General features: G+C 40.4%; 1 protein-coding gene across 12 annotated transcripts in view; it reads left to right on the top strand.

Annotated features, from left to right (window-relative positions):
- The window catches only part of PLCB1 (phospholipase C beta 1), a 432,352-nt gene extending 414,576 nt beyond the window's left edge, over positions 1–17,776 (top strand). For 6 of the 12 annotated variants that reach the window (XM_048060933.2, XM_048060934.2, XM_013182138.3 and 3 more), the window contains one exon: positions 14,460–17,776. In XM_048060933.2, coding sequence (XP_047916890.1) covers positions 14,460–14,690 — 231 coding nt within the window. In that variant the 3' untranslated portion in view covers positions 14,691–17,776. Of the gene's footprint in view, positions 1–906; positions 970–6,989; positions 7,048–14,459 lie in introns of those variants that run through there. The other 6 variants (XM_048060939.2, XM_048060932.2, XM_013182145.3 and 3 more) reach the window with 6 other exon arrangements.
- Positions 17,777–21,178: the final 3,402 nt, after the last annotated feature.

The raw sequence follows: 21,178 nt of genomic DNA, 5'->3' as shown, positions 1-21,178 counted from the left end.
TTCTTAAATAAGGTTTTGCACAGTACAAAACTTTTACAAGATAGAGGCTACCAACAGTGATACACACAAATGAAATCAGATTAAAAACAAATCAGAGCTCTAAGGAGGTCATGTTATATATTTTGGTGGCATCTCAGTGGAAAAAAAAAGCAAAGGACTTAGCGAAGTTCCATGGGATTCATCTCAGTTCAAGCTTGACCCTCTGGTGAACTAAACTTGGATGAACTATATTAAGTTCAGAAGGAGAAAGGCCAGGGACCAAATCCAGCACACGCTGATGTCAATAGAAAAGCTCACTCTTCCTGTAGTAGGCTTGAGAGCGGGAGGAGGCCCCGGTGTGGTCTCTGCACACTGAGACCTGTGGGAAAGGAAGGTACTGAAGGAACCGATTCCTCGTGGTGCTGGTACTTCGTCCACCTTTCTGGGGGCTGCTCTTTCTCATTGGGCCCATCATGCTGTTCTTGACTGGCTGTGCCTGAATCTTTCTATAAAGGATAGGACACCATGGACAAAAGGTACTTTGCGTCCTTCTCGAACCTGCAGCTTCACACTGTGCTCTAAAGGAAATGTTTTCTCTAATTAAGCATGGACTCTCCCTCTTCAGCCCATTCTCTTGAATACAGCAAGCTGTTACCAGTATGAAGGTATCACTGTCCAGTGTTAGTAAGTTGTGGCATTCCTTATTTTCCTGTACCTGCTGGCTATACCTTCTAGGGAATATATTCCTCTTCCTTGGCAAGAGGTCTGACTGCAAAAACAAAGTGTGCTGGTGGCAGTATCATTGACCAATCTGTTCAAGAGGACTTTAAGATGTCCAACTGCACTGCAAGGTGAAAAATATACCATAGAGCAGACTTCAACATGCAACTGCTCCTCTGTGTTTATGATTTGCATGTTTTCTATCAGCATAGCCCATTGAACATATTCCACCACACTTGGGAACAGCTGACCTGAGGATCTCTGCTGGCTGGTTGGGCTGCAGCACGGTAAGGGCGGTAGTTGTTCACCCATACTAACTAAAAGAGGGGCAAAACACCTTCAGAGGCTTCCTTTCTTCATGGAGCTTAGGTGCTCGACAGAAACCCACATCAGGTTGCATGCAGAGAGAAAAAGATCAGTGGGTCTGGACGTGAGAATGGCATCTGACCTTTTCCACAGGAATTTGTTGTCTCTACCTGTCTGTTGAAACAGGCCTGGATTTTAAGCAGCAACCTGGCCCTGTTTCCTAAACTCTTTCGTGTTTTGCAGCTACCTTCAGTTGCTAAGTCAAGGTAGTTGAAAATCCTGATCAGCTTTGGATCTCTGTTTGGGAAAGAGTGTGCACTTTGTGCTATTTAGTGCTGATGCTTCTTTCATTTGACCTGGTTAGTTTTTGCCTGTATTTAAACAGTTGCTGGTACTGTAAATCCAAAACCCATCAAAGTCAATCACCGTCTTCTTGTAAACATAAATGAACTTTGGCTTTGCCTCTTAACAGGAATGAAGCCAACCTACTCTGTGCAGCACTGGGACAAGCTTTTTGTTGTTTATCTAGCATTATGAGTTACCTTATATGTCAGTTTTTGCATTGCGGGATGCTTGCTAAACATCATTGAAATAAAGTTTTCTGCATGGCTCATTTAAACTTGATGGGTAATTAGAGAGTTGCCTGAGTTTGTGATAGTTAGTGTTAATATGACCTTTGAAAAAATGTTTAAATAAAAAACAACTGAACTGAAACATTAATCCCTTGAACTTAATCATGAGGATAGCTCCATTAACCTCCCTTTGCATAGTACTCCTTAATCCAGTAATAGCAGTACAGACAAGAAGAGGTATTTTTCCTTTTAAGTTCATTGTAGTATCAGAAAGTAAAAGCCTTCAGGCTATTTTTAATGAGGTTGAACCTCTGGGCAGTGCGGCTCTTACATTGAGCTGTAAAGTTTTAAGAGGTACAGTAAGAATTCCATACTAATTTTGCACCCCAAGTCAAAAAAAAAAAAAAGTAAAATGGTGTGCTGTGCAATATAGCATGAAACAATGAGAAGTGGTGGGTATATGGATGAAAAAAAGATGGAAGTAGAGAGAAATGAAGATAGCAGTAGTATATGGACATAGAGCAGCCATTACCAACATCAGACTTTGCATTCTTAACAGCAATGGTACAACTTAGTTTAATATTAATTATATAATGAATTTAAATCGAATTCCAACTTTTTGTCATTGTTAAGCTCAGTCTCAGCTTCCCTTACACTGCCCTCTTGGAAGTAGAAAGGCCAAAGTACTAAACCATTATACCTACAAGATGGAAAGTGAAGGACAGTAGCTGTGTGTCCACTGTTAAACTTCTGCTAGGCACATAGTAATGCCAAAGTTGAGTGGTTTTGAATATTTTGCCTTCAAGAAGTAAAACACTTTGATTTTTTCTAATGTTTTTACTAACAAAACAAAAAATGAGAGCATTACAGTAATTCATTCTGAGATGGCTAAAATCATGGACAGCAGTTCAAAAATGTATAGATTATCCTGCCAAAACTTTTTTTTTGACAAATAAACTGTGAAAAAATGAATAAAAATAAAAAGTCACCTAACCCCACCTGTGAAGCAGAGTAGCAAAGTCAATATAAAACTCAGCTATGAGATGAAAATGTGCTTGTGTACTTCTGTTTTATTGCCTTCCCAAAGTGGTCTCCATCCAAGACATGAATAGCTGAGCTATCTTTCTTGGGTTGCTCTTCAAGCACCTAAGAAATTTCGTGTTTGATCTTTAAGATGTTGCTTTCACCAAATTACAAGTATTTACGTTTATTAATCATTTGGTCAACACCTGCCTCAAGCTCTGGGTAGCAGAAAGCATATTTAAATTTCCAATTTTAGCACAATAGCTTAAAAGTTGAAAGCTTTTAGAGCACCTAAATGATTTGAGAGACTGTATCTTAATTTTCAAAATTAGCTAATTCTAATTTATTTTAAAAAATATTTACCGAACAGGTTAAGACATAGATAGCTAGAAAAGAATATGCTTATCATCCAGTCATTCATCCACTTAACCTCTAATTGTCTTCTGGGAAAGATAATATACACTGCCAAACTTCTGAACTGGCAAAGTGTGATACAGGTAATTTTCTTTTTAAAAAGTCCTTCGCATGTCAAATGAAGTTTTCCTTTTATTGGTATGTTTAGGGACATGTGGGTGTTAGAGCAGAACAGGCTACTTCACTGAAACAAAAGTTGCACACTACTCTCTCAAAAGAAAGTCTTAGCTTGTAATGTTTCATTTTTCTTGTCTTTCCACAACCTCATTTGAAGAAAGACAAACAGCGGTCAGAAGTAGGGCTAATGATCAGAAATGATATCTGGATTTATTTGGCAGCGTGGCAGTTGCCCCACTGCCCTATTCCAAAGGAAGTGAAGAACATTGCTTGAATTGAGACATTGCAATAAATAGCAGAAATATTTGCCAGTGTTTGCCTAATGTTACTACCATATGCACATTTGACTGCATACATTTGTGTGTGTCTGATACCTCTGAGTTAGATCCTAAATAGATTTTTTTCATTAGGTTATGTTAGAGAATAATAGGTTGGTTGCTAAATTGGCTCATCGTTTGGGGAGATGCGTGTCTCTGCTAATAGTAAAGAGGAAGCTAGATTCACGTTGCTAGTGAGCTGAAAATATTTTGGAATAGCCTTCATTGTTACAAAGGATTACAGAGCTGCAATTACTTGAAAAAATTTTGGAAGAAACTTCTGAGGCTTTGATCTTTATTCAGAGAGTGCTTGCTTTCTAGTCTAAAAACATTCATTTTAACAGGATATTAACAGAAGGACTGACTGCTCAGTAGTTTTCCAAGCACACTTTTCAGTGAGGTTCCATCCTGCAGAGACTTTCTAATACGAAGAGGTATAGTCAATGCGCATTATAAGGCTTTATCAGCATGATTATTTTTGAACTAATGACGGCTTGCTTCTAAAACTCCTTGCAGTTCCCTGACAATAATCAGCGACATGGAAATTATACTGAGCATATACCTTAAGAAGCATGCTATCTCAAGATGCACAGACCTCAGTGTGTGTTCAGAGCTTTTACTACTCTAAACAGGCTTGAGACCTTGGGCTGAGTAGGAGGGCAGAGCAGACTATCACAGCGAAAGGAGGTGCCAGACTTAATCATAGGATGCGTCTCTTCCTTTTCCATTGAGTAGCACAGGGATGCCTCTAGAGAGAGACAGAGAAATAAATTATTTATTTCCTTTTCATTTCATTGTTGTGTTTGAGAAGCAGTCTCTCTGCTCAGAGGGAATTTTCTGCAATACTGATGGGATTGCTAGAGATGTCCTGCCAAGAGTCAGACACAGGCTATGCTATAATTATCTGTTAGCAAGGTGGATGTGAGAGACTGAAAAGCACTTTGTTAAACTGTATTCAGAGTTCAGTTTAGGCAAGGATCCAAAAGATGTGGTGTGGGTTTCACCACTGTTTTTACAGGTCTGTATTTCATCAGCTCCTGAGCCCTTGCACAGGAGGCCTTAAGCACCTGAAGCTTTCTTGTCTTGTCTCTGTCCTCTTTCAAAAATAGCCAGAACCTTGCACTCTGCAGAACAGCACCACTTTTAGGCAAAACACATTATATAAGTGGCCCCATGGATTCCAGGACCCCCAGGAGACACCCTACTCAGCTGCTCTGGTGCTGCACAGCTCTGAGAGCCTCGTGTCCTCTGGTCCACCCGGGATTTGAAGTATTTCTGGACTATATTGTTGCTGTTATAACCTCCAGATGTCATTTAAAAGGAGTTTCCAAGGGACTGTTATGGCCTCTTGAGCTGAGAGTTGCAATACTGCTACTCTTTCAAGGCTTGTGCTATTGGACAGTCAGCTGCCTGTTTACGGGGTGCAACATGGAAATGAAAAAATCACCATCCGTAGAAGGTAATGGATGCACTGATGTTTTTCTTGCTTGTTTGTTTTGAAGACAGTACCCAAAATATGGACAGCATTTTTTAAGAAAGGACCAATTAAGAAGCTCCATTTGAGCTATGTCACTAAAGTTATTCATCCTGGATCCATCCCAATAAACTAAGGGCAGTATCTGTTGATAGATGAGACTTCAGTGGAATTTCTCTGGATTTATTGCATTGAAACAGAGCAGATTCTCTTCTGCTTACAGTGAAGTTAACTTTCTCCGGTGATAATGAAAAAGAGCAGAATCTAGCCCGAAAATACTATACATCTTCATGAAGAAGGGATTTTTTTCCCATTCATACCAGCTCAAATTATCTTTATTGATATGCATCATGAGATGCATAGGTCACATATTTATACAGTCAACAACAACAAAAAACACTTGACAGATTAAGAAAGCTTTTTATCCACAAAAAGAAACAGTTACACAAAATACTCATCAAAAAGAAGAATGATTCCAAATATACAGCTTACAAGGCACAGAGGAGGACTTTGCATGAGAATAAATTGCTGCCCTGCTGAAGAAATAGGAAACAAAGTTACTGTGAAGAAAATCCTCCCACAGAATTCAGTACAAGCTCTCTCTTTAAAGAAAACGCAAGAGATCTGAAATTACTAACAATAATATAACTGCCAGTAGGAAAAAGTCACCATTTTAGGCTTTTGCTGCAAGGAACTTCTCTAACTCAAAAGTTTTCATCAGCAGTACAGTGCAGGCATGTGTGTATATAATACATACATAATCTGGACACCGATAGACATCTCATCACTCAAACATTTACTTTTTAATTAGCTCTTGGAATAGATGTTGCTTTACTATACAGAAAGAAGATACGCGTTTCTTTATGAGAATGTTAAAACCTAGGAGCCTAGGTCCCAGGTTTCTTCGCAGTCCCATTGGTTTAATTGAAGTTGCAGTTAATAAAGGTGGAGACGCAGATTGATGAAGGCCCTAAGGTTACAGTCTAATGCCTTGAGACAGCAGATATTAAAGGACTCATTTATATGGGGACTTGTACATTGGGGAAAGTGCAGCAAATCACGTTTGCTTTAATAAGAAGAGACAGGAAGCTGAAACATGGAAGATAGCAGTCAGGGAATGTCAAATAGGGAGCATATGAAGAAGGGAAGATAGCACAATATACAGTTTCTAGATTCCTTGGCTTATAAAGGGCTTCAGGTGCTATATTGATTTTTTCAAGCGTGTGTTGGGGCAATTTCTAAAGTAGAGTATCTGGACGGTGAAACCTGTTGACATGGGAAACCAGGGGTGGGTCAGTCGAAAATACAGCTACCCCTGAGCAAGGGCCCATGATCTCAGTCAGGAGTGGCACTGAGACCATGCAGGACAAGATTAGCTTGGTGTCTTAGACCTTGTATGAAGGATTAGGAAGTTTTATGTGGAAGAAAAAGGGTTCAAGGTGGGGCTAACGGACAGAAAGTCCTGAAGTTGGTGTCACTTATATCTGTCATGGTCTGAAAAGTAACCATTATTTGTAAAGGCAGTGGTGGGAGTGCAGCAAAACTGAGATGTCCTTGTCTGAGGACAGGAATCATTAATGGGAGCTTTCCACTCTGTGTAAAGACCACACCAGCTGTCATTTACCTAGTGCAATGCGTGTATCCGTGCTGTCTCTGTTACAGAGTGCCTTTAGGTTTTCTTTAACGATACCATGCACCAGCATCATTTGAGATAAGGCCTCAGCTACCTAACAGCTTTCTTTCACATTTAGCTATATCGTCCTTGAGTTAAGCCCAAATGTTAACACGGTGGTATGTTCCTTTAAGCACTTGCTTACGGTTGCTGGGAGAAAGAGAAAATACTTTCCTTCAACTCTCCGTTGCCTTCTAATGAGCTCTGCACATGTAGCAATGTTAACTCTGCATCCCCAGCTCTGGCTTCCCAAGAAACTGCATTTCCCAGCTGCTTTCTTTGGGCCATTCTTCTACATGGCAGATGCAGGTATATCACTTTGGGGAAATGCCTGTAGAGGAGTCCTGGGTCTTCCCAAACCCATCAGCCTCACCTTGAGTCACCATTTTCTGCAGGCCCCATGGCACGCTGAGCCCCACGGAGGGACCGAGGCCGCAAGAGGCACCAGGACAAGTAAGCAGTGGTTACTCCTTTGTCTTCCCAGCAGAAATCTGCTTAGTGGAAGGAGTAACATGGTTCTTAATAAGAAAGTCCTCCTGTTTCCAATTAAACAAAAATTGCTGCCTATAAATCACTTGATTCCTGCGCTCTGTTCCTCAATTTCACTCTCCCTGTTATTGAGCCTCCATCTGCTTTTAACAATTCTTGCTACTCATATGTCTTTTAATGCTGTATCCCTCCAGAATGGCTTTCTAATTAAGTAAGCTCGGAAAATGAAAAGCTGCAGAACAGCAGCTTGCTTGTTCTCTGTACCCTTAATCCAGGAGTCCTGTATGCGCTCTTTTGGAAGCTAAATTGAGGTCACTGACATTATGCATATTTGTTGTCTGATGCAGTCTTAAAAGCCCCAAATCCTCTATTCAAAATTATCTTTAGGCATATGGGTCAAGCATTTGCAGGAAGAAAAACAATATTTGGAGCTTTAGCAGATTTAGAGAAACGGGGGAGGAGTGAGAAAGGGCCTGCAATCTCAGACCAGTATTTCTGTTGCAGTATGCTTTCACTGACCAGTGAAGACATCAGTGTCACCGGTGTTAACAAAATAAATAGTTAGTTCCAATGATATGTGAAAAGGAAAATGGGAGCTATGCTAAACAGAAATGTCCTGTAGAGGTTGCAGTCACCCTTTTGCAACGAATCATGTAGAGACTGGTTATTAATTCTTGTCAGAATGCATCCTGATGAAATTGCATAGAAGAAATTAATGCAGTTGAGATTATCATCAAAAAAAAAAAAAGAACAGGTAGTATTTCTGTGCCACTAAATCTCATACTGCATGTTGGTAGTGCCACAGAAATTATAGATACAAATCAGTTTCAAAGTGCAACTGGTAAACAAATGTAGTAACCATGTACCAAAAAAGTCATTTGTTTTGACATTTTTATACTCTCAACCTCAAGGGGAAATAATGCTAATTACGATTTTTTCACGTTTGGATTTAGAATTCAAAAATCATTAAAATCTTTTCAAAAGCTTGAGAATAAAGGGTTTCCTTTGGGAAAGTCAGACATTGCTGGAGATACTGAACTGTTTAGTCCTCAGCGTGCATTTTATCTTGATTGTTAAGCCAGGTAATGTTGATTATTTTTCGTTCATAATTCCTTCATCATTCACAGCTAGAAAGAGCATGATCAGGGTAAGAAAATATTTATGAATAATGCAAAATAAGGTAGATTAAAAAGAAAGGCTAAAAGGAGCACAAAACTCAGAAAATTGGCCTTACAGAAAAATTGCAAGCAGTATGGAAAATCTGAGACTAAGAAAAGTTTATTTTGAGTCATACTAAATATTTTTCATTGGAAGAACTTCATCAAAACAAATATGGCCTTCATGAATGTTTTTGATTTAACAAAATCGCATTTGGTGGATTATTTTTTTCCACCAAAATGTTTAACCAGTTGTATTTTAGACATAACTTTCTCAAAACATTTTTAAGATTAGTTCTTCAGGTGCTTTTCAGGTAGTGACCTTTCCATTATTTTGAGTTGAAAATATATTTTTTAAAAATGTGTGATCTGGATGAATCTCAGTCCTTGTGTGATAGTGGGTTGGTTTTACGTTAGGTAACTGCCTCAGGGATGGGATCTTACATCAGGGGAATGATACTATGTGGTCACTGCTGCGCAGACCAAGCGTGCAATCTACCAAGTTGTACAGGGAAGGAAGAGAAGGGAAAATAGTCTGGAAATCACTGTGTTTGCTAACTTCCGAAATGCCCCTTTTGAGGTGCAATGGGAAGGAGCAGCAATACTCATGTTAACAACTTCAAAGTATTCAAACTTCCTGCTGTGACAGGAGGGTGAGAGGTTGGAAATGGTTTCCCCCACAATTTCCCTTAGGCTGTCAAGGTAGAGGTCGGAGGTCGGATGGAAGTGGTGCTGCCTGTCAGCCAGCTGTGTGTCAGTCTGTTGTCTTCAAGCCATTGAGGCTGGCTGTGGGGAAGATGTAATAGACTTTCACATGACCCTGGCAACCGCATCAGCTCACAGATGCATTCCCAAATTTGTTGTGTGTGTGATTCTTGTATAGATGCTCCAATTACAACAGGATTGGGAACTCTTTGGGTCTCCATGACCACACACATACTCACTGGAGACAGCTGGGGTCAAATTTTAGTCCACTGGTTTTATTTACTGCACACAGTAAGGTCTTTGCTCCTGCCAGCTGCAATCCTAGATCCAGTTGCCCAAAACCAGAAATATTTGTGCTTGTGCAGATAACTGCTTCCCATGGGTTGAGCTACCGCAAAGGTTTTCTTAACTTTCCTCCACACCTGAAAGTTCTTGGTAGCTTGTTATTAGATTCTTATACCTAATTATCCCAGCTTGTTTGCTTTTCCACAGGGGATGAGGGATGAGATCTATTTCAGGTAGTGAGAAAAGAGGAGCTCAGTATTCTAAGCTTAAAATTAATGGCAAGATAGTATCAAGTACCCTAAATGTGGAGTAATTAAAGATTAAGGGGTTCAATATATTTATTTTCTAATTTTCCAAGTTCTTTTAACCAAAACACTCTACGTGAACTTCAGCACTCCTGGTGACTTGTGTTGGCAGCACGTTGCATTTTTCATGTGATCATTTTATTTTTGTTCTTGGTAGAAACAGAAGTTCATTAGATCACGTTGCAAGTATTCAGAAGTCTAGAGGGGATTGATTGGGATACTCTGAAACCACAATTTCTGCTTCTGTAATTCTTTATTGATCAAAGTTACTGTTTTTAATCCTATGGTCACTATTTTAATGCTGTTATTTTGGTATGCTTAATAATAATAGCTAGGTATAAGTGCTATAAAGAGCTTTCATAATACCATCTGTTTCCTTCCCTGAGTGCATTTTCCTTGCTTTAAGCTGAATGGCCATACTCACTTTCACCTCCCACATTCCAAGGAAGTGTTGCTGAGGCCTTTCTCTGAATGATGACCCTTTTTGGAAAGCAGTTGTAGCCAAGGATGCCAAAGAGCCCTTTGAAATAAAAGGGAATGTGAGCCGATCAGCTGGGCAGCTGGCTGGCCGCCAGGAGCTCTGCTCGCTGAAGCACAGGCTTAGTCATGTAAAGCCCCGCGCATTTGCCGTCCATGTGGCTAGCTGCTGTGTTGGTTGGAGCTGAGGTTCAAAGGCTGCAGATTTTGTTATTCCGGGGCACAGAGGCGCAGGAGCCCAGGCCCATCAGCCACCCGTGCTGCCCAATGCCTGGCTAAAGTCAAAAGGGACCCTCTGGCACGGGCTGCCTGAGGGAACCCTTGTGGGGTACAGGTAACAGAGGCAGGACAGTTGTAATCAAAGCCTCAGCATACCTACTGTGATCTGGAGCGGTGGTGCATATAATCACAAACTGTACAAGTTCCATGAAGGACAACTTGGTGTCCCCATTGTCCACAGACAGTTTCAGGCCTGTCATGATGGGTGTAAAGTTTGATAAACAGTCATATAGAGTGGAGAAGAGCCCCTTTCTAACCAGATGCAGCTGAGGATGGCATATCATGAGCTTTATCCCTATCCCTGCCTAAGTTTAATCTCTCTGCTTTCGTCTGTAATTTGGGGGTAACAAAACTGATACATAACCATTTTGTAAAGCTGGTGTAAGCATCAACTGATTGTTTTTTCTTTTTTAACTAGCACCATTTGGTAAGAAAAAAAAGGGTAGGTAGATAGAAATGTACATGCAAGAGTTAAAGCTTATGGCCACAGCCTTCAAGAGTGTAACGTATTCATCTCATATCCCCAAGGACTCCACTGCAAGCATGTAATGACAGCTCCAAATTTTAAAGTATTAGGTAATTGCCTGTAAATTAAATACATAGGAATGTGATTTACCTGAACAAGAAATAATGTTTCCAACCTCCACAAGATTGATCACAGGTTACATTGATCAGTACGGGTTTTTTTGTTGGGGTTTAAAGAGAGGCCAGAGGATCAGTAAGAGGGCAAGTAGTGAGCTAACACAAGGAGGAAGGTTGTTATGTGTTAATGGAATAGTGGTCTAGATAACAATCTGCCCATCTAATCATTAGTCTCATCTTCCCCTCCTTGTCAGGCACTAAAATCCTAAAAGCAGTTGTACGTCACCTTGCTTAGTAGCTACAGAGCAGAGAAATGCAGATAGGTGGACTTGCAATGGGAAGCAACCCAAGTGGACAGCAAACTGAACAGTAAGAGCACACTGGACCAGAGGCTGGTGGGGTGCTGGTTGTGCAGAGGGCTTTTTATATACACACCCACACGCCCACTTGCCCTTTGCCGCCTATTCAGTTTGTGCGTTATCGGTCCAAGAGTCTTCAGTGCGCAGCAGGACAGGATTACAGGGATACTTTAAGCAGCTGGGTGGCCAGCAGCAAAAGGCTACATGTACTTCTAGGCAACACCAGCCCATTTCAGCTGGTGTTTCATAATGGTACCTGGCGTGGCACTTTGTCACAGAGTCAGAAAGACGAATAAAAGATGTACAAGACTACTGCTACTAATGGGAGGACAACCTCCCATTCATGCATGAACAGTCATCTCCCTGTAGGGCCACAAAATATCATTATCGTTGTCTGATAAAAGGACACTGAGACTTAAAAAACAGCTAGGTTTTTCGAGTCAGGTTTTAAGCAAGCAACTTATTTCTTTAACCCTGACCCACAGCTGTTTGCCAGTGTTGTTAGGGGCTGGTGGTTTAAGGCAAAACACATGGCTAAAGCATTGTGAGTGATGCAGGTTTGCAACCTCCGGGCTCACTGAAAAGGACGTCAGTGAGGTCTGGCAGTGGGATGGCTGTGGTGTGCCCAGCCTCACCTGTTGTGCTCTTCTTTGCAGCTGAGTCCTGTGTGATAGCTTGGGAGTCAGGGAATGGGCTCTGAGGTGCTTGTTTGAAGCTGAGCAGGGGGAAAGACTGATGATGCCTTTAAAATCAAAAAACCCCTCATTTTTACACACTGTTACAGTTTTAATCAACCCTCCTTGTCTACTGTCTGCTCCTTCTCAACTAACTTCAACCTTTTCATGATTAGATATCTATATAGACTGTCTCTGGAGACACTGAAGAGAGAGAGGTAGCTCCAGATTGATGTCATTTCTATTAAACACTCGACTTAGGGGGGATTATCCGCTGGAGGCATTTAGGAGGTGAATATTAGGCTCAACTGCTTTATAACAACATGCTTATGGTTGCACTGGGTTCAGAAAAGGTTCTGTTTCTGAGGGATTTCAATTATTTCTATTGCTTTTGAACCTAATTAAGCAAATCAAGGTTCTGAAGGAAGTTGAGAGCCAGGAGATTTTCTTTGACTTTTGATTTTACATGCATCTTTCTATACCAGAAATGCCCAAAATGTACAAGTTCAGTTCCTCCATATACAACAATGAGGTGGGGGGTAGAGCAGCCCTTCATCCCCACCTCTGGCTCAGATGTTCCTGTGTAAAGAATTTAATGTCCTTACATAAAGCCTCGTCTTCCAGTGCTCTAGAGCCTTTCCCTTCACTCTTAGATTAAAAAAAAAAAAAATAGTGTGCAGGGCTGCCTGTCCCTAGAGCAGCTTCAGCTAGGTGGTGCCTGGCGGGGGGGAGTGCTTGGACACTGTGTTCCCATGGATTGCGGTGGGCAATGAGGGACAATCAGCATAGTTTGTGGTTTTTTTCCTGCCAACCATGCTTACAGCATGGTTTCTCTCTCTCTGATAACACATTACTGTTGGAAGAGTTATCATAACAGAGACAAAAGGAATATCCCTTCAAAATATCTAGACATAAAGCCAAAAAACAAGAGTTCAAAAGAAGAGTACCGTGTGAAAGAAGGGTACTATGGTACTGATTGAATAACTGTTGGCACAAACGTGTATTTTAGCGGCATGGTGTATTTAATGCAACCATTTATGCCCCAGACTTGTTGGTGTTTATCAGCAATGTGATGCCAAGGTGGGAAATGGAGGCTGGAACAGCAGGAAGATTGCCAAAAACAAGGCAGGGAATGAGCTTTAGAAGAAAAAAAAAACAAAAGGAAAAGGCTAGATCATAGATACTGAGGAAGAAAAGCTGCAAAATTTGTCTAATGTAGATCTAGACCAGGTGAGCTAAGGACATTGATCTGCACATCAGGAGAAAGGAGAAGAGGCCTCACAAAAAAAAAAGTCAGAGATGAGGGATGAAAACCAGGATGAAAGCACAGGGAATGGCATTGGAAGGGCTCAGAGGGAGGTGTAGTGGTAAAGTCACATGCTGTGGACAGGAGATGGATGGTAAGAGTAGCGTGTGTAGGTCCTAATGTTTGAGTAAAAATTTGTATTACCAGGTGAGATCCATCACAGTGGGGTGAATACTTGAAATTAGATTGACTAGACTTAAGCATAGAGCTGAAAAATCAGAATTCATAGCATCTTTATACATTCCTGAAAAAATACAGCTCAAAATACAATTGTCTAAGAAACTATTGCAAAACTGCTGCAGCTACAGTTAGCAGAATCTGACTCCCTCTTTTTAAGGTAGGTGGATGGGTGGATGGATGGACGGACAGAGCGCTAGCAGTATTTGGCTTTGGAACTCAACCCTTTTGCTTCCTGCCATGTTCAGATCGGTCATGACAAAAAAATTGGCTTTGTCTTCAGTTGAAACTTCCATATGCATTAACGCTTTTTAAAGAATGGATCATGCAGATCCTTATATGGGCACTAAAAACAAAGGCTAATTGAGTAAATACTGGGAAAGGGCCCACAGCTTCCTGAAGACTGATAGCCAGATTTCTTTCTGCATGCCTTTTGCATCCTGTTGATGATATGACACTTTTTCCCTAGTAATGTCCAAGACACATACTACATCAATCAGATAATGTAACTTTCCATGATCTAGCCCTAAAAAATGTAATTTAACTTTTTTCCCCTCTCTCTCTGACTCTCTTTGACAACTGAGTTTTTCCTAATGGTTTCTCCAACCCAAGAAATTTGGCACAAGTTATTATATTGTTCTCTGAGCAATGTTTGTGGTGTGATTAATGTGTGATTTGCTACCTGAAGCTTAATTAAGGCCATGATCTTTCAAAGGCTTATCCGTGATCCTTACTATACCTGAATGAGTTGTGAAAGCCAGTGGGACTGTGGGCACTAATACAGCTAAACCACGAGTGTTTTAAGGATTTGGGTAGCCAAGCACGATACCCAAAACCGGCCTTATGCACAAAGGGCTGCACTTTCCTTCAGCTTTGCAATGGCTGCATGGTTATTAATGGGCATATTATAATTGTGGTGCTAATATGGAAAAGAAAGGAATATATTTTTGAATCATGCAGAAATGATTTATTAATTTCCCTCCCCGCCCCTCATGTGGTACTTTCCCCAGATGTATCTAAGGTAAGTCACATCAGATACAACTGAAGACAGCTTGTTTGTTTTGTTGCAGTTGCAGGTGGAACTTGATCAGGAATATCAAGACAAATTCAAAAGACTGCCTTTGGAAATTCTGGAGTTTGTACAGGAAGCCATGAAAGGGAAAATCAGTGAAGATGGAGACCACAGTTCTGCCCCCTCTTCCCTGGCATCTGACAGTGGAAAATCAAATCATAAACCTCTGCAAAGTGAAGAGGAATTGGAAGAAGATAATTCAGAAAAAGTGTTTGATACTACTTTTTAACTGCCCAAGCAACAATCAGTGCGCGAGGGCGCACCACTCCCCAGCTGCCTGGCTCTGCTTTCCCAAAGTGAGCTGCCACTGAAGTGCTTCGGAAGGCAGGAGGAATCTGCATTCAAGTGCACATTTCCCAAAAGGAACGTTTTATAAAGTATTGTGCAAAGGTCTTCATTCTCATTCTTCATCTTATTATTATGCTAAAGCTTAGTGCAGTTGTAATGGGAAAATTAATATGTTAATCATTCTCTCTCTCTCTTTTTTTTTTTTTTTGGCCAATTTTCAATGGGTAATTTTCTGGCCATGTTCACTGTTAAGAATGTTTAATGAAGACCAGTGTATTGAACAGAGACAAATGTGTGCAGATTTCCTTTTGAAGTGCCAGCGCGAAGTGCTCCAAACTAATACAGATCCTAGAGAATATTATAACAGTACTTAATTGTATTTGTTTCCTACTTTATAACTGCACCTTGACAGCTGTACCATCATTTTACATTTGCACTGAAACATTTAATCCTTTTTAGCTTTGCAAGCACTGGTGGCTTGCTGTCTTGATATCATGTTTATCACGTGGAAAGAAATATATTTGCTGCTGAAAATTCTTGGAACTGTGGAGACGAGAGAAAAACAAAGAGAAGAAATTTGCCTGGAGATTGTCAGTGTCTGTGTACGTCTGTGTTTGTTACACTGTGTGAGTGCATATATGTTTGTATATATATATATATATATATGTGCACACACACATCTGTCTATATACACACATGGCACGTTTCTGTTTGAAGTCAGCATGGTCTGTTGGCCAAATGAGAAGTTTCAGGGATATGTGAATAGAGAGTCTTTATGAAAGCTAACATCTGGGTTATACTGATATAAAATAGTCATTGAATCATGGAATTCTTTTTGTGGTGTTAGTGTTGTAAATCAAAGTAGTTTTAGAATATAAATTTGATATATATTTTGCAGACACAAAAGTATTGATTTTAAGTATCATATTTTAAGCTTACTGAATTTGATAGGATTATAAAATGTTTAGGACTACAGTATTTGAAATTTAACAGAATCTTCCATTATTTTTAAGACTGAGGTTCAGTTTTACTAAGGTCTGAAATTTAAAAGCAAAATATAAAAACCTGATCACTGTTATTTAAAAATGTATATTAATCCGTTTAACTGACTTCTTAATGTAAGAACAATCAAAGTTAATGTACTGTATGATATGCATGAGAGAAGTAACAGCACATTTTCAGAAATTTATATCAAACAACAGACTTCAGGAAAGTCAGCATATTTGGAAAGGTAAAGAAACGCTATTCTCTGGCATCCGATATTAACAGAAGTAGGAATTATAAAACATTACAGATGGATTCTTATTTGTCCCCAAGCCAGTGCATGATGCTAAAGGCTTTTCCCTCAGCCATGTAGCAAAAAAGTGTATTACGGCAAAAAACAGATTTGCATGGAGCGGCTTGATCCTGCAAATTCCCATCGACAACTTAACACTGCGCACCACTGGGCTCAGTGGAACTATTTGGGGTAATAATGTTCACACACATTTGCAAGATTGGGGCCTTACTTTGTATTCAAAAGCAAACAGAGAAAGAAGTCAATTAGGTAGAAAGGCATTTTAATACATTATAACAGTTAAGTTACTTTACCTCCTTTCCCTCAGGATTTTAGTACTTTAAAGGAACTTATTTTATTTAAATTTAAGCAATAAAATACAAATCAAGCTTAAAATTTCAGTTAAATAATTGTGTATATATATAAGTTCAAATCATAGACGAACAGTATTTTGATGTTTCTTTTTAAATTTAGAGCAGAAAGAAAATTGCACATTGTTTGAAGATCATATTTTGGATTAAAACTATTCTGATTGATGATGATGAAATTAATGAGCATAAAATTCAAAAATCTAATTTCCATCTTAATACTAGAGAAGGTGAATCCTCTGTAAATCTTTATTTTGCACTTTGAAATCAAGCTTAATCGTTCATGGAAAATGAAGAGTCAAGATGTAATGCTGCATTTTATAAAGTAAAAATGACATACTGTCTAAATTATTAAAAGAATAAACTGATAGCACTCTTCACAATAAAACTGAAGACTATTGCATTATAGAACTCATTGTACAGTGCAGGCTTTTAGGTAAAATCTTAGCTCCTTTGAATTTCAGTGCTACATTCCCATGGACTTCAGCGGAGCCAGGACTTCACCACAGTCTTCGAAGAAAGTTGGGGAAATACCAATTAACCTTTTATTTATATTTAAAAAAAGAAAAAAAAAAGAAAAAAAACCTTCTGGTTGGATTAAGTATACTATCAGCTGTAGTCATTTTACAGTACGTTTGTATTTGACCATTTACTGTACTCACATTTTTTTATATCTGTACAGTGCCACTTTCTGCAGGTGTAAGGTAGTGTGTAATACTGTACATCTTGCATTGTTCGAACTATTTCAGTGAAACAGATATCATTTAATATTGATATTACTTGAACTAGAGTAAGATAATGAAAAAGGGTCTTTATGATGTGCAAGTCTTGTGCCTTTTATGTATTTGCCTTGTTCCGTGTTGAATGTGTGGAAATGCTGTATCGTGGACTTTCTGCTGTATAGAATAGAGCTGTCTATATTAAACTAGGTCGTGCACTTCAGATATCTTTACACTACTGAAAATAGCTTGTTTTTGGCAGTATAAACAGAATTTTAAAAATTCTAATGAAGGCCAGACATTTTAGATTTAACATGTTCATAATTATGTTAATTAATGCTCATGTAGTAACTAAACATTCACTGAAAGATAACTAAAGGGACATCATTGCTTGCCTTTTTTTGAAATCAGTGTTGCTCTTGTACATTGTATTAATAGTGTCTGTGATTGATTAGTCCTTGATGATTTGCTTTCAAAGTAGGATGAAATATTTCAGTTAACTTGTACATATTTTTTGGTTCTTCAATCTATGATTGTTTCAGAGGCATAATTCACATTTTTGTAAAAATTCTATGCAATTTTGTGGCATGATGTTTCTTCCACTTGTAATTTTATGTGCTTACATTACAGATCCAAAGGACAAATAAAAATTTCTTAACACAAAGTGGTTGTTCTCTCTGTTCATTGACTCTATAGTGGAAGTTGACTCAGGAGACCTTCCTGACCTCAGTGGCCTTACACCGAGCCCTCTGATCTCAAAAAGGGCAGTGGCACAAGAAGCCAATGAGTTTTCCCCGCAGGCTCTTGTGCTCACTACAATAAGAACAAGAAATTGTACATGTGAGGACATCCTCTGCCCCTCCCAGGGAAAACATGTATTTGCTGCTGTTCTGAAAAAAATGGAAAACAGAAGAAGTGCATGGCAGCTAACAAACCGATAAGAGTATTTATTGGTTTACAAGACAGGCTGTTATAGGACAACAACTGCAAGATTTTCAGCCATACCTGTAAACTACCTCAACAAATTATAGCAGCCTTACTTCTTTCCATTGCCCCAGCTGTTTCACTAATCATCTATGCAATTATATATGTGCTGTGAAATGTACCTTTGCAGGGGCCATTGAGACCATTGGAAAATGAATCTATTCCTTTGGCTTTTGACTTTCCTTTCCCCATTTAATTTACGAGGTAAAAAATTATCATCTCTGGGAGAAGAGATAAGCAGGTATATTAATCCAGTGTACTAAGGGATATACCTATTAAAATAAATAGTCTCCAAGGCAGTTAGATTCAAATTGCTCACTCAGAAAGGTTTGGGGAAATGGGGTCTGAAGAGAGGAATGGACATGGTGCAGCGTAAAAGCAGAAAAGAAGGGAGGAATAGAGCTGAATATCAAGACCATTAATTTGACACAAGAGAGTAAGAAAATGAAAGAAATGGAGGTGGAACACTGCAAAAGAAAAGAAAAAGGGGTGCGTTTCCTTCCTGAGGAAGGAATAGCGGGATGTGAAACCATCAAGAATGGGGTTTTGCAGAGGCTTTGTCATGTAGTGAGGCGGGACAGTGGAGGAAGACAGGAATGCATCGCGGATGAGTGGGGTCAGGGAGCAGTGTGGTGGGAAGACTTTCAGGAGGATGAGGGGGAGACCCCAATAACGAGGAGGACGGACAGTGACAGCAAGTACAGCAGGAGAAGCCAGGAGGCCATGGGAAGGATTGGGAAATAACCCCGGACTCCCGTGGGGCTCAGCAAGGCAGGATTCTCACAGTCAGCCGAGCAGACGTCCCCAGCACTTGTTGTACTTGGGCCACAGGAGACTGACTTGGCTGCTGAGGAGAGAGGGTGGCAAGCTTAGATGTGTGGAAGAGCTATTTGGAGGCCAACCAAGGGGACAATGGTGTCACAGAGGCCAGGCAGCAGGGGCAGAGCTGTGTGCTCTCGTGCAGCTGCGGATGCTAGGCAAAGCAAGCCTTGCTGAGGCTTCAAGTGGGCTCTGCAAACCCATCAAGAAGCCACCAAGATTCAGCTGCAAACCTCAGGTCACCATTTCTTACTGACAGATTGGGCTTCAGTGACTGCATGTGGCTTGTTTGGGCTCTCATTCAAAGACCTCTTGCTTACCCCAGTAACTGTAGAGGGAGTAGAAGAACCTAACTCTGCATCTGATTTTCACTTCTGACACCAGGCATCAGGGAACCAGGCAGTGTTACTTAATTTGGAAACAGATAAATCCTCTCCTGGATTTAGCCCTAATCATACACAGAAGACACCTGAAAGCTAGGTGAGACTACGTCTGTGATCCTGCCATTTCCCACAGAGTTGAAACAATACTGACCTCCTTACCCAGCCCTGCCCAGAAGTGGAGCATCCCTAAATGCGCACAGCAGGACTTGCTTGGCCATCATTAGACCTAGTTTTGCCCCAGGGTCAGGGCCCTGGCCTTGTTCTCTTCTTAAAAGGCTCAGCAAGAGAATGAGGATTTCCTATGCGATGAAGGAACAGCTACTTGGCAAAAGGGTCAGTGCAGGAAATTAAAGCCATGTGCAAAAAGCAGTTGGTGATGGTCACTGGCAAAGTTAAAGAAGCCGACTGCAGAAATGTGTGCTGGAATTAAAAAAAGGTCCTCTAAAGAGAGAAGCTCTCCAGTAGTGTGCACTGGTAGGACAGTCAGCAGGAGAAAAGACATGAGGTTTGTGCTGCTTTCCACAATGTAGTTATATTGCAATTCTTCTAAGTGTGTGCAGTTCCTGAGTTCATCAGGATTGGAATCGTGGGAATAGCATCCTAAGAAAGATGGATGTCAGAAAAAAATAAAAAGGAAGAAATTGAAAATCCAAGCGTTCAGCTTGCAAACAGTAAAGAGGAAAGGAGGGGAGGTAACACATTGCCTATTGTATAACTGAAATGATTTTAAAGGCTTGGGTTTTGTGGAATGGTGGGCTACGAAATGTGGGGAGGAGAGCATGCTGTGCCTCGTGGTGAGGGGTGCCAATCACCTTGGCTGGAGCCTGCCAGAGCAGGTAGAAGGACTTCAGGTAGCAAGGGAGGTGCAAAGCTCTAATTAGAAACAAATGGAAGCCAACCTGACAAATGCAAAGAGATTTATATAACCTGCTACTGTATCAATGGTGCAAGCCTAGCTAATGAGCAGGAGAGGTTTCGTTGCTGAAAACTGTAATGTAATTAGTGTTTCTGAACTGCAGTGGGATAACTTGCATGCTCAAATACATGGATATAGCCTCTGTAACAGGGATCAAAGCAGGGGTTTTTTTTGGTTTTTTTTGTTTGTTTGTTTGATTTTTAATGAAATAAACAAGCTTTGTTCTACTCTTAGGTAACATTGCATGTTTAGTTAGTAAGTGGCGCTGCATTCATCTGCTCTGCTAGTAGCAGCAGCAGCATGTGCCCTGGAGTTGAGAGAACTGCAAGCAGAGTGGATGACTTGCTTTCATCTGGGTGAGAGGTTAAAAGTGTTAAATACGCTGTGCAAGTTTTGTATCTGGATTTTCAGGAAGGTGCAGAGAAAAGTTCTGCCAGTGCTGTATATTGACAGCTGAAAGTTAGGCTTTCATGGGAAAACCACTAGAAGTTGAGGAGCGCTTGAGCCTCCTGGAAGCATGACAAGAACTGGAAGCTGTACACAAGCATGTTAGAGGCAAGGCACAATATTCTTTCTTTTTTCTCCTTCTGTATAAACTCACCAGAGGTGATTAATTGTAAGTACTGAAAGCAAAGGTGGCCGTTGAGCTGCAGAGGACTGTGCCATATTACGTTACTTGCATCATGCAGTCCGTGTAGGCACAGCAGAGAGGAGGGCAATGGCTGCAGGGCCACTGAGCCAGACTAAGTGATCCAGCTGTCTTTCCTGCCCTCAAGGTCCATGAATCTTAGCACAATCTTGTTCTTCTCTTGGAGTGTGTTCCCCCCACCTCCCCCAAAAAAGGCTGTGATTGCCTTGGAAAAGGTTTTGTAATGTCCTTTTAATTGCAAAGGCTGGCAGCATAATGCTGAGCATAGTCTCTACGGTTCAGTTATATGGGACATCTCTCAGAAAGTGAGCTGCC

Source organism: Anser cygnoides, chromosome 3, assembly GCF_040182565.1.
Source record: "Anser cygnoides isolate HZ-2024a breed goose chromosome 3, Taihu_goose_T2T_genome, whole genome shotgun sequence".
In the NCBI taxonomy this organism is placed as follows: Eukaryota; Metazoa; Chordata; class Aves; order Anseriformes; family Anatidae; genus Anser; species Anser cygnoides.
Note: the sequence above shows the minus strand (reverse complement) of the source record. Positions and strands in the feature narration are given on the sequence as shown.